We start from the raw sequence: 13,277 nt of genomic DNA, 5'->3' as shown, positions 1-13,277 counted from the left end.
CTTGGTCAAGCAGGGATCATCTTATCTTCTTATGTCTGGATCCAGTGAGAAAGTCCAGCATCATCTGAAGGGCTGCAGATTCCCTGTGTATGAAGGCACATGAGGCAAGCATTTTGCTGACACTGAGTCAGTTGGTGCCTGGATGAGAGGTTGTGCTCCAATCTCCCATGTGTCTTTCCTTGAACTTCACAGAAAAGCGGGATATAAATTAAACAATACTGAGTTACTCTGATCTGAGAATAACAATTTGGTAGCTCTAATCTGCTCCTGACCCATCAAATAGCTCCTGGTCTATTTTGGGCCAAAGCTGCTTCCAGGCACCACTGAAAGTGGCTGCAGTCTTATTAAAACTAAATGTAACTGGCGCAGAAGAGGTGTATTATTACTTTTTGTAAGTTACATCTTCTGCAACACTTACTGATTGCCTCCATTTTGCACCATATATAGTTAATACCTTGTGGAATTCAAATTCAATGCAACTTATTTCAGTCTTCTGTTTCCTTTGCGTTCTGCCTTTCAGGGAGTATTGATGAAGATGTGGTGGTGATCGAAGCATCCTCCACCCCCCAAGTCACTGCCAATGAAGAAATCAATGTTACCTCAACAGACAGTGAAGTAGAGATTGTAACAGTTGGAGAAAGTTACCGGTAAGGCCAATGTTCTTTTCTTTTGGAATATGATAATAACTTTGTGAATAAGGGTTGGACTTTATTGAACAGCTGTTCCTTAAAGTCAGGGTTCATAATAAGTGGGTGCAGAGTGCATTTTGCAACTAAGAATTCCCTGAATGAGATCACGTCCTGATGCATAGTTCTAGTATTCGGCTGCTGAACCATTCAAATGGTGCAACTGACCACTGAGAGCACAGGAGGAAAAATGCCTCCCAGCCAATAGCACAACAGAAACACAACTAGGGATCTCACAACCCTTTGCATTTGAAAAGAGCATTCTAATCAACACATTAGTGATCTGACTTTGTTACTGCTGGGAGGGACTGGAAGGTGACTTAGGACTGTCACCTTCTCCCCCCACACAGGTAAGCTGGCGCTGCTATCAGTGGAGGACACAGGACAGTGGCAACAAGTCAGAGTACTCAAAAGTCTTGGTTATAAAGCTTTTATCAAATGCAAAGGGATGTGGGAGCCATCCAGGATAAACATAACTTAGATGGCTCCCTGCCCTTCCCACATAGTAGCAGGTTAGAGTTTAATGTTTGAAGTCTCTTCTAAACAGTATGAGGTCTAATGAATATCTGGAGAGTTAGTCAGTTATTTCTTTTCAGGGCAAATCATGTTGATAAATGTGGAGTGTGATCAACAGACAAAATTACTACACGTTAGTTTCTTTATATAATTTGGTATGAATATTGAGGCCTTCTGTTTTAGATTAAGTAATAGCACACACAGTATGTTCACCTTTAAAAAAATTCCTGCCCAAAGTATATGTGTACTTCCATAGGCTTGGTATTTTGCTTTTGAAATAATTCAGAGATGTAGAACTGTGGCTTTCTACTTTGGGTGCTATATTTTTTGTTGAAATGATTAGAAGGAGAATATTTTTTACAATGCATTTAATTCGAACTTCAAAATATAACCAAGTTACTACATAAGCTCCCTTTTATGTTTCTTTTTGTATTAAGAGCTGTGTATTATATATGACATAATGAGAAAGAGAGCTTATGTTTTCAATAGGTGAAATATTATTACTGATGATGAGTTTCAGAATTCCTGTGTTCATTGTAAGTTAGGGCTTTTTCACATGTTCATTTCTCCCTAATTTATACCAATTTATATAAAACATAATTAACTGCTGATCTTAGAATGCTAAGACATCACAGTTGATTTAAAAAACACATTACATTTTTGCTGCTACTGGATATTTTTTGTTTATTTTAAATAAAAAGGTAAAAGTTTAAAACAATCCCCTTTCTTAATTGGCCTGACTTCAACCCCTAGCTACAACTCCAACATGTTTTCTCCGGGCTACATATGCACCCGCCTTTTTAAAAACCACACTTTTGTTTTCTGTATTCAGCACTTTAAAGAAGCCATAGACAGCAATGCTCAAGTATGCTAATACTCAAACAAATTAAAAATAGAAACAACCCAACACATTTTAAAAGGGCATTGGATGTCAGTCAGCCTAAGGCCTGGTTAAAGAGAAACCATTTTTTGCCTGGCACCTAAAGGTGAAGGTTCCAGGTGAAATTCTCCTGGCAGGCTGTCTTTGTTGGTTGGAAATTGGTTTCAGGAACCAATTTCCTATAGGGAAATTGGTGGATAGACTGTTTGCAGTTGGAATTAGCAGAGCCTTCATTATGGGATTCCCCCGCCCTTGTGTTGTTCTTTCCAGAAAGCTATGACGTTCACATAGTTGTATTAAAAAATTCTTCTAAACTGTCATTTATTTCATGTTATAAAACACACCTGAATTAGTTTTTTGCCGAAATTTGGTTTTTAAAACAGAAAACCTATAGTGTTAGTAGAATATCTGGTTTTTTTTAAAAGAAATAATTATTATATTTCCCCCCCATGTAACATTTTCTTAAAGACTTAATGTAAAATGCATTCTAAATGCATTCATTTTTCTCATGGGGTGAATTGGTCTGTACAGAATTCCATATTGTGAAATAGAGATTTGTCTAATGAAAATTGATGGATAAGGAAAGTTTTCTAGGTGATTGCAAATGTTGATCTCAGTTTGCCAGGAATTCAGAAGAATTCTTCACATGTAGAATCTCATTCCCATTTGCCTTGGTGTAAACCCTTTTGAATTCATTCAGTAGGATCTATTTCTGTGTAGAAATGGCTAGGATTATGCTGTTGGACCTGTTCTTCCAAGAATTTTGATGTCATAGACCTATTTCGCAAAAATAAATGGAATGTGCTGCTGCACTGGGGGGGGGGGGGGAATGGCAACTAGCCATTCTGATTTTGTGCCTATAACCCAGATTCCAGGAGCCATTTGGCCCTAGCTTTTCTATCCCAATTTCTAACACTGCTTAAACTTCATTGTATTGATTTCTCTCACCCTCTTGTAGTTGGATCTTCCAAGTTAGCTATAGGCAGCCCCTGGTATGGGCCAGATCGTTGCCATTTTTGTCATGTGTTAAATCTTCTGCCTAGCTGTGCTCTTTCCTTTTCACCATCTGATGGTACAGATATTCTCTAGTCCCTGTCCTTCTGCCTCTGCAAACAGTTGGATGCTGATTCTAAATTTAGAACAAGAGAACCCTTCTCTTCAGATGTATGCATTTAATTACATACAGCACAGGTTTTCAACCTTTTTGAGTCCATTTCTCCCTTGACCAAATACATTCTTTCTGCGACACCCCTGTGGGGCTCAGGTGCCCAGTTATGGCACCCCTTGCCCGCAGAGCTGGCAGCCCCCCACCCTTTTTCAAACACCCTCGCGTGTGGAGGGTTCCCTCAGCCTCCTCTCCCCTCCCCTCTTCTTAAGAGTCTAGGTATTTATAATTGTCAAGAAAGGTTTTTAATCTGTTGGCCAGAGATTGGTCAACATTGAATAAAGAGATTGGTCTGTGTGACTCAAAATTGGATGGTCCCTGCGAGGCTTGGGAATAACTACTATTTTTGAATGTCTCCAGGTTGCAGGAAGTCTGTTATCAGCTAAAATATCATTACAATATCATTGTTAATTACTTCCTTTATCTCCTCCTTTCCCATACATTTACTGTCCTCCTCCTTTAGTTATAGGTATCGCTATAGTGCAGGGTTCAGCAACCTTTTTCAGCCGTTGGCCAGTCCACCGTCCCTCAGCTCATGTGGGGGGCCGGACTATTTTTTCTAAAATATAAAAAAAGAACGAATTCCTGTGCCCCACAAATAGCCCAGAGATGCATTTTAAATAAAAGGATACATTCTACTCATGTAAAAACACGCTGATTCCTGGACTGTCTGCGGCCCGGATTGAGAAAGCGATTGGGCCGGATCTGGCCCACGGGCCTTAGGTTGCCTACCCCTGCTGTAGTGTCTAAAAATTTCTAGAGAGAGGTGGAGGTGTACAGAAAGGAGAAAAACTCTGCACATATTAATTTTGTACTATAAACCCTTTCTCCTGCCTTTATTTTTATACCTGTAGTTATTGCTTTGTTTCTCTTTTCGCAACTTGGCAGCAAAAATAGTAATAATATTTTTGTTTTAAATACAATAATTGTACCATTGTTTTATCTATTTCTATTGCTTCTAGTTATTTTTGCTTAATTTGTAATTGTTAGTAAACTTGTTTTGAAGTTCTTGTCCTATGCTTTTGTTCTAGGGAAGAGACTTCCTGTTCTAATTGCATCTTTTGTGTCCTGTAGATTTTATTCAGTCCTGATTTTTCTTGAAACATACTCCTCTAAACACTGCCTTTATTGTTTCCCACAGCAATCCTGAACCTAGTCCTTCTATTATTTTTCTTAATTTTTGTTCCAACGATGCCTTAAGTTTTTCTTTTAGCATTAGATTGGTTATAAGGACGGGCTAAAAGACCAAATACAGGTCACATTTTCTGACAGAATTAATAGGAAGTGTGTGCTCACTGGAGTGTGTTCTGTTATGTTAATTTCACCAATATGAGCTGTCTGCACTTCCTTTAAAAAGGAGGCAAAGTTTGAAATTAGCCAGGTACCAGGTGCATTTTGCACTAAGCTGTTGGCTACTTGTGACCAAGTGAAGTTGCCTGGGCCCCAGGATGGTGCCTGACATCTCCAACCATCTGGAGGTGCATGTCTGGGGATCATTGGATCAGGATTCAATCATTCTGCACAATCAGAATGGATTTCAGGAACCAAAATGCTTTTTCTGTGCAGCCTGAGAAGGAGCGATGAACAACATTATAGTTAATTGTTGTAGCTTGCCTTTACTGCCCTGCTCTCAAGTTGTGAAGAATATTCTTATGATATCAATGGCCCATGTCACCATTAAGAAAAAGAGGTAGGAATGTCTCTATATATGTGGACTGTCCTCAATCTTAACCTAGCTCAGGGTTGCAATCTGAACTAACCAGATGTTTAACAATCAATCACAGTCCTTCATTTGAAAAATTAGAGCCGTATTGCCCTAAAATGGCAACTAGACATTCTGTTTTGGCGATTGTAACCTTGGTTTAAGGATCCATTTGGCACCCAGGTTATATAGCTGAGATTCTGAAACAGGGCAGAGGTTAATACAAAGTCTAAAGATTGTGAGCTATGAACAGGGGAGACAAACATGTGAGTTGTATCCACTGGATTCCACTCACTCCATATATCCCATAGACCCCACTCTTACAATGTTCTCAACAATTTCAGTTGTTCCTTGGCCTTTTTAAACTCCACTGTTGTTGTTTACATTGCTTTTTCCATGCAGAATCAGTTAGGTCTTTATGTGAAAGGTTACTTGCACTCCAATTTAAATCTTCCTCCAATTATTAAATCATAAGAAGAAAAAATCATTGAGGCGTGACACAGGTTTTTGTAAAAATGACATTTGGCCAGTATTCAGCACATAAACTGAATCCAAAGTTACCTAACATGTCCCACTGGGGGTTACTTCTGTAACAATAGATCTATCATTTGGATCTCTTAGTATTTTAATGACCTGAAAATTAAGTTGAGAATGAGCTAAGATCACAACTTGCCTTCTTTTATTTAACCCTATTGCTATGAATCATCCTACCCAAGATTGATTAAATAAGGTGTTCTTCTGATCCACATGTATTTCCTGTAAACAAACTATATTTGGTTACCTATTATAAAGATATTTTGCCACTTGAACATGTTTTATTGGATCTCCCATCCCTTTTAAATTCAAGGTAATCATAGTTATACTTCCACTCTTCTTATTTGATGCCATCTTGCTTTCTTATTTGTATATACACCCTCCCTTCCCCACAACTGAAAAACAATTCAACATTCAACTTAAAACAGTAAAATACAACTCTGTATGTGTCCCCTATAGACACTAGAGGGCACTCCTGCACCATTGGGGTATAGAACATACCATAAGTACACATGATGAGTACATTTTAAATATTAGCTTAGATCTTAACTTCAAGGGGTACATGTGCTATAATTACTGCTTTGTCTAGCCAATTGTATGGCTTCATCTTGAATAAATTATTTTTAACACCTCAGAGAAGGGTCTTAATTGTTCATTTTCGAGTTGCTTGAGAGTAGAGAAGTCTGGCCTGTTTTTCCTTGTGCTATCTTTGTGCTACAAGATCTACTGTAGGTAGACTCCACTGGGGTCAGTGCCTTCTTGTTGCAAAAAGCTTAGCAATTCAGAGAGTCATTCCAACTCCAGAAGTTGCAAAAGCTCTGCTACTTCCCAGAGGTTTGCAGCCAAAAAAACTGAATTCCCTCTGTTGAATATTAGACAGAAAGTGAATGCTCAGTGATAATCTGATTCCCACTTCTGATAATCAAGATCGGGGGTTGTCAACCTGGTCCCTATCGTCCACTAATGGGTGTTTCAGGATTCTAGGTGGGTGGTAGGGGGTTCCTCTTTCCATTGAGCACTGGTGGGCGGTAAGGAACTTTTACCATCAAGAAAGATGCATTAGTGGGCAGTAGGTATAAAAAGGTTGACTACCCCTGATCTAGATGTTACTAGGTGAAATTCTCACCTTTTTTCAAGGTGTCCTGAGATAGATCCTGGAGAACCATAATTGGTTGATTTTCAGAAGTTATATTGTCCACATTCCTAAGCGTTCTCCATATCTTTTTCCCTAAAATCTATGTAAATATATTATATATAATAATGTCTCTTGGAGGGGCTGAAACACATGGACGAGTTGATTGGGCTCTGTGGGCTCACTCAGTATCCCCTAGGGATAGTTCCAAGGCAGGTATTTGCAATTTAAACCACTATCTTGTCACTATCTGCCCCTTCTACAAAGGCTCTGCTAAGATTAACCCTTTAAGTCTGTTTTGAAAATTCTTTGATTTTATATCCATATTCTCGTGAAGCAGTTTTCAAAGCTTTTCTTCATGTTGTCCCCTCTCAGGTCTGCATTTGCACCCTTTTCTGCCGCAGCTTCTGCCGTCTTAACTGGTTCGGGCGCCATGTTCACTCTTTGCTGGCTCATTGCCCTGGCTTCTTCTTGGTGTTCCCGTGGCATGAGAAAGTTAATTATACCCCCCTTGTTTTTATCTCAGCATATTTTTTGAATTCGGGTAAAAGTTTTCAAGTTTTCCCAGTTAGTTGGCTGTTTTGAAGAGAAATTATATACTTGAGGGCAGGAACTCGTGAGTTTTGCAGCCATCTTGATTACTGGCTGACCACTCCTCCCAACTGACTTCTTCTAATGGATCTACCTAATAATAATAATAATTTTATTATTTATACCCCGCCCAGCCATTAACTGCCTCTTTGAGACACCCCTTTTCTTTCCAACCAGGGTATCTTCCCAACTAGTAAGATTTGCATGGAGCCGGCGGTACTCATCTCACTCTTGTTCAGTGGGATGAGATGCAATATCCAATAACTTGACAAATCAGATTTGACCAGTTTTTGTTCCCTCGTACCTTCTCCCAGAGTCACTTCTATTTCGAGGCAGTGCAGTGTTAAACAGCCAGCCTCCCTCTATTGATACCTTGTATATAAAAGTGAGGACCATTTATATACAGTGGTGCCTCGCAAGACGAAATTAATTCGTTCTGCGAGTTTTTTCGTCTTGTGAATTTTTCGTCTTGCGAAGCACGGTTTCCCATAGGAAATGCATTGACGGTTTTAAGAAAAAGGCGCAAGACGTTTTCGTCTTGTGAAGCAAGCCCATAGGGAAATTCGTCTTGCGAAGCAACTCAAAAAACGAAAAACTCTTTCGTCTTGCGAGGCATTCGTCTTGCGAGGTACCACTGTACTGTACAGATATCTCTTCACGTTCAGTAGTGTGAATGCTGTTAAACATTCTGTTAAAACAAAGCTTTGCCTTAGAAATAGATTTTGGGAGGGGGAACTGTTTCTCCACAGAGAACCAGCTGCTTTGCAAGGCCCAAAGTTTAATTCCTGGCATCTCTGGATAAGGCTGGAAAGGGCTCCTATCTGATGCAGCCAGCCTGTTTAAATCCCACTGAGCAAGGAGGGCCAGTGGCCTAACATGGTTTATAGCAGCTGCTTATGTCGGCTACCTTTAAACTAGAACATTGCTTTCCACTGGCAAAGCAGCAGAAGTTTGTCCTTTCAGTTATTTACCTCAATATTTTGTTAATTTTGGCTGCTCTGTCTCTGGGTCTTGCGTTTCTCTAGCTCCCATCCTGGGTTCAAAACGGAGCTTTACCAAACAAGGCAGGGCATGACTTCAGGCTGAAAACACAATTTATTTGCTCTATGGTTACTCTCAAATATATTTACAGCTACCTCATAATATATCTGCCTCAACACAGACAACCAGTTACCACACAATTCATTTAATAGGATTACTTCATAGCTTTCCAGTGTGAGTCTTTCCTGTGCCTCAGGCCTATGAAAAGTTGGTCCTGCCATTGTATAGGAATGTAAAGTAAGTCAACAAATGTGAGTTTGCTTTTAATACATGGTTCCTTTTTTCTTTTCTCTCTCATTTTACTCTAGGCCTCACCATCTTCCTTGCTCCTGCTTCATTAAACCATATATTATTATTTTATTTGTGCTGCACATGAAAGCCTCTTTCCGTCTAACTGCAGGAATAATCTGTAGTTGTACTAGGGAGAGATATGCATATAGTTCGCAAGCTGTCAATTATTTTGGTCTTTCATCTTGCAGCAGTGCTTTAAAGTGTCATCCTGGATAAAATTCTGCTGATAGATGCCGTGATGCCTTGATCAAAGATAAATGAATAAACCTTCTGAATTCAGTCTCCTCAGCAAATGAGAAGAGACCCAAGCAAAGTCTTGTCTCCTCCCTTTTCAGACTCTCAAAATGTATGGATCCCTCACCCAGTAGAACTGATGGGAGCTTTGCTGTTAGTTCTAACAATATGTACATTAAAAAAAAAAACCCAATCCCTTCCTAGTCTAAAATTATTCTGCCACCCTAAGCCCCTTCCCTCAGCCTGCAAAGATTCCTGATCACAGCTGATAATATCCAGCTTATTGCCTGTCTAAATCATGGGATCACGTTTGTTATTAAAGATAATATCCAGCTTGTTGCCTGTCTAAAATCCTGGGATCAGGTTTGTTATTAAAGATTATTTTAGCTGGAGTTTTCACCCCAGCTTTATGCCTGGCACGAGTATCACTCATTTGTCCATGGATTCATCAAGGAGTCCGATTTCCTACTGGTTCAGTCAATTGGAATCAGTTTTAAAGTAGGAGAGAGAATTCAAAAGGAACTTGCATGAGGCCATGGTCAGCCTAGGCCAGAGCTTTCCAAACTGTGTGTCACAACACCAGGGTGGATAAAAATCAATGATTTCTATTTTCTTTTTAATTTAAATCGGATTTTTAAAAAAATAAATCAGATTTTTTTGATTTAAATCAGATTTTTAAATTAAAATGCTTTTGGAGGAAAAATCTTTCTAAAGATAGTTTTTTATTTAAGTTACATTATAGTCCAAAGGCTATTCATCAGGAAATAAGGATTTGTTTTAAGATTTTCATGTGTGCTAAAACTCAGTCTAAGTTTATTTTTTTTAAAACCGTTTAACCACATCAGTTAACAAACATGGATACATATGCTATAATGTTATTGTTTCAGTTAAATAAATGGTTTAAATTGTTATTAAGGAAGTGATTATTTTTCTCCTTCCAATAAAAGTGCAGCAGAAAAGTTGTCCAAATATAAACAGTTAACTTATTAAACCTCACCATAATTTCATAGTTATCTGTCTATGTATTTCTGATAGTTTAACTAAATCAGTAATTTTGGATATAACTATGAAAACTACTCTGAGAATTTATTATTCCAAAAATGAAACCTTCATCTGGTTGTCAATATTAAGATTATACCAGCAAGAATGAGTCTTTCTGTGAAAAAATGATTTAAATCAAGTCTTACTGACTAGTGATTTAAATCGATTTGATTTAAATCAAATCCACCCTGCACGACACATTAGTGTGTCGGCTGCAGTGTGTGTCATGTGAACGCTCCCCACGCTCCTCCCAGGGCCGGAAAGGGGTTAGTTTAACCTTCGGTTTGCTAGTTAAACTGAATTAGTGTGTCGCGAAACGACGCATGTCTAAAAAGTGTGTCATAAACATGAAAAGTTTGGAAAGCTCTGACCTAGGCATTGAATGAACTAAAGACTTGGAAATGCTGAAACAGCAACTTTAATGTGTACCTGGTTACTTTATTGACATTGTTGTAAAATATTGATATACAGTCATGGAAAAAAGAAAGTACACCCTCTTTGAATTCTGTGGTTTTGCATATCAGGACATAATAACAACCACCTGTTCCTTAGCAGGTCTTAAAATTAGGTAAATACAACCTCAGATGAACAATAACACATTACATATTACACCGTGTCTTGATTTATTTAACAAAAACAAAGCCAAAATGGAGAAGCCATGTGTGAAAAACTAAGTACACCCTTACTGCTTTCATAGGAATTAAGGGACTAAGTAGCAGACAGGTGTTGCTAAGCAAATGCCTTTGCTTAATTGATCATCAGCAAGTGTGTCCACTTCTATAAGAGCTGAAATTTTAGCAGTTTGCTGGTCTGGAGCATTCAGGTGTGTTTTAACACAATGCCAAGGAGGGAAAATGACACAATGCTCTTAGAGAAGAAATTGTTGCTGCCCATGAAACTGGGAAGGGTTATAAGGCCATCTCCAACCAATTTTAAGTCCATCATTTTACAGTAAGAAGGGTTATTCAAAAGTGGAAAACATTCAAGACAGTTGACAATCTTCGCAGGAGTGGACGTCCCAGCAAATTCACCCCAAGGGCAGACCGTGCAACGCTCAGAGAAATTGCAAAAACCCCAAAAGAGACATCTCAGGCTCTACAGGCCTCAGATAGCATGTTACATGTTATTGTTCATGACAGTACAATTAGAAAAAGACTGAACAAGTATGGTTTATTTGGAAGGATTGCCAAGGAGAAAGCCTCTTCTCTCTAAGAAGAACATGACAGCATGACTTCGGTTTGCAAAGTTGCATCTGAACAGACCACCAGACTTCTGGAACAGTGTCCTTTTGACAGATGAGTGGAGATGTTTGACCATAATGCACAGCACCATGTTTGGCAAAAACCCAACACAGCATGTCAGCACAAACACCTCATACCAACTGTCAAGAACAGTGGTGGAGGGGTGATGATTTGGGCTTGTTTTGCAGCCACAGTACCTGGAAACCTTGCAGTCATTGAGTCGACCATGAACTCCTCAGTATACCAAAGTATTCTAGAGTAAAATGTGAGGCCATCTGCCCAACAATTGAAGTTTGGGCAAAATTGGGTCATGCAACAAGACAATGATCCCAAACACACCAGCAAAAATACAACAGAATGGCTGAAAAAGAAAAGAATCAAGGTGTTGCAATGGCCCAGTCAAATGGCCCAGTTCAACCTAATTGAAATGCTGCGGCGGGACCTTAAAAGTGATGTGCCAGTAAACCTCAATGAACTGAAGCAATAATGTAAAGAAGAGGGGGACAGAATTCCTCCACAACGATGTGAGAGGCTAAAAGTCATACAGAAAATGTTTACTTCAAGTTATTGCTGCTAAAGGTGGTTCTACAAGCTATTGAGGTGTACTTAGTTTTTCACACATGCCTTCTCCATTTTTGCTTCATTTCTGTTAAATAAATCATGACACGGTGTAATATGTCATGTGCTGTTCACTTGAGGTTGTATTTACCTAATTTAAAACATGCTAAAGAACAAGTAAATGTTATTATGTCCTCATATGTTAAAAAAAAATAAAAATCAAAGAGGGTGTCTTCTTTTCCCCATGACTGTATACAGTGGTACCTCGGGTTAAGAACTTAATTTGTTCTGGAGGTCTGTTTTTAACCTGAAACGTCTTAACCTGAGGTACGACTTTAGCTAATGGGGCCGCCTGCTCCCGCCACAGGATTTCTGTTCTCATCCTGAAGCAAAGTTCTTAACCCGAGATACTATTTCTGGGATAGCGAAGTCTGTAACCTGAAGTACCACTGTACTTGGGATCTTTTGCAGAATGATCTATTTTTAATTCAAAAAGTAAAGGTAGCTTATGTTGGCTTCTAAGAAAAGTTGCAAATACGTAATAGGACAATACCTTTATTAGGCCAATCAAAATATCACAAAATAGTGTGTGCGCTTTGGAATTTTCTAGTATACTTCATCAGGCTAGATAGTGAGGAGAGAGGGGGGAAGGTATTTTGACTGTTGTTAAAGCCATGCAGTCTATGCCTTGTCAGAGTTATTTTGGTTTCCTGATCTTTTGGCTTCTTAATTTTCCTAATACAGATTTTGTAATTTTAATTCTGTATTGGCAAAACTCTTGATCCAATCAAGGATGCAGTTATGAATACTCAATTTAACAGTCTAACATTACTGTTAAAATGGGTACCTATAATTTGATCTTTGATTGGATGAAGGGTAGTGAAGATGCTCTGGCAAACTTGAGATTCACATCATGCTTTTTCTGAAAAGGCTATGTAGTAAAGGGTTTGAGTATTCAGTTTTGTTACAGTGGCTTTCTATTTTTGTGTAATGAGGTTAAAATAGCATTCATATATATCAAAGGATATATAAACATAATAAAAGTATGAATTTAGATTTGAGGCTCTTGTGTATAACGACACTACGCTTGCTCATTAGATCTGTACATTAGTGATGTAGAAGGTAGCATTTGTGCCATTTTTTACTCTAATTGTAATGGCATTCACACCTGCAGTTTAACAGTTAAGCTAGGTCCAGTCTAAGCCTTGTCCTTTTGAATCTCTCCCACTCTGTAATTCAATACTCTCCAAAGCTACGCTGCAGTAGAAAATCTGTTTACATATTCTTGGGGCAATGAGACTGGATTGTGACAGGTCATCATGGACCACTAGCCAGTATGTGGTGGACCACCCTATACCTACTTGGGGATAGAATTTTGCAAAGATAGCCCATGTGCTATTTCACTGTATGTTCTTAAGAGAATGCAGACTCAATATTAGTTGACACAGACTAGTTAGTGCCACTATCGTTGAGAGTCTTCTGGACATAAAAGCTGCCTTAGCTATCTATTCAGACCGTTGATCCACAGGGCTCGTGCCAGACATTTTGGCACCTGATGCGAACCACGAAATGGTGAGCACACACACACACCACGCCAGGGCCAAGAGCTTGCTGTGGCAGGGGGGTGGGTTATGGAGTGGAGGCAGATCCATCCCCCAAGGAGTG

The 13,277-nt window shown here is 39.0% G+C and overlaps 1 protein-coding gene across 8 annotated transcripts in view; it reads left to right on the top strand.

The window, feature by feature from the left end:
• Positions 1-13,277, top strand: part of RNF111 (ring finger protein 111) — a 49,750-nt gene that overhangs the window by 20,417 nt on the left and 16,056 nt on the right. For all 8 annotated transcript variants that reach the window (XM_083413010.1, XM_083413009.1, XM_083413007.1 and 5 more), the window contains exon 3: positions 521-647. In XM_083413010.1, the coding sequence (XP_083269136.1) occupies positions 521-647 (127 nt within the window). The remainder of the gene's footprint in view (positions 1-520; positions 648-13,277) is intronic.

The sequence above is a fragment of the Podarcis tiliguerta genome (genome assembly GCF_965153285.1).
Source record: "Podarcis tiliguerta genome assembly, chromosome: 14".
Taxonomy (NCBI): Eukaryota; Metazoa; Chordata; class Lepidosauria; order Squamata; family Lacertidae; genus Podarcis; species Podarcis tiliguerta.
The sequence above is the reverse complement of the archived record's forward strand: the minus strand, read 5'-3'. Positions and strand labels throughout refer to the sequence as shown.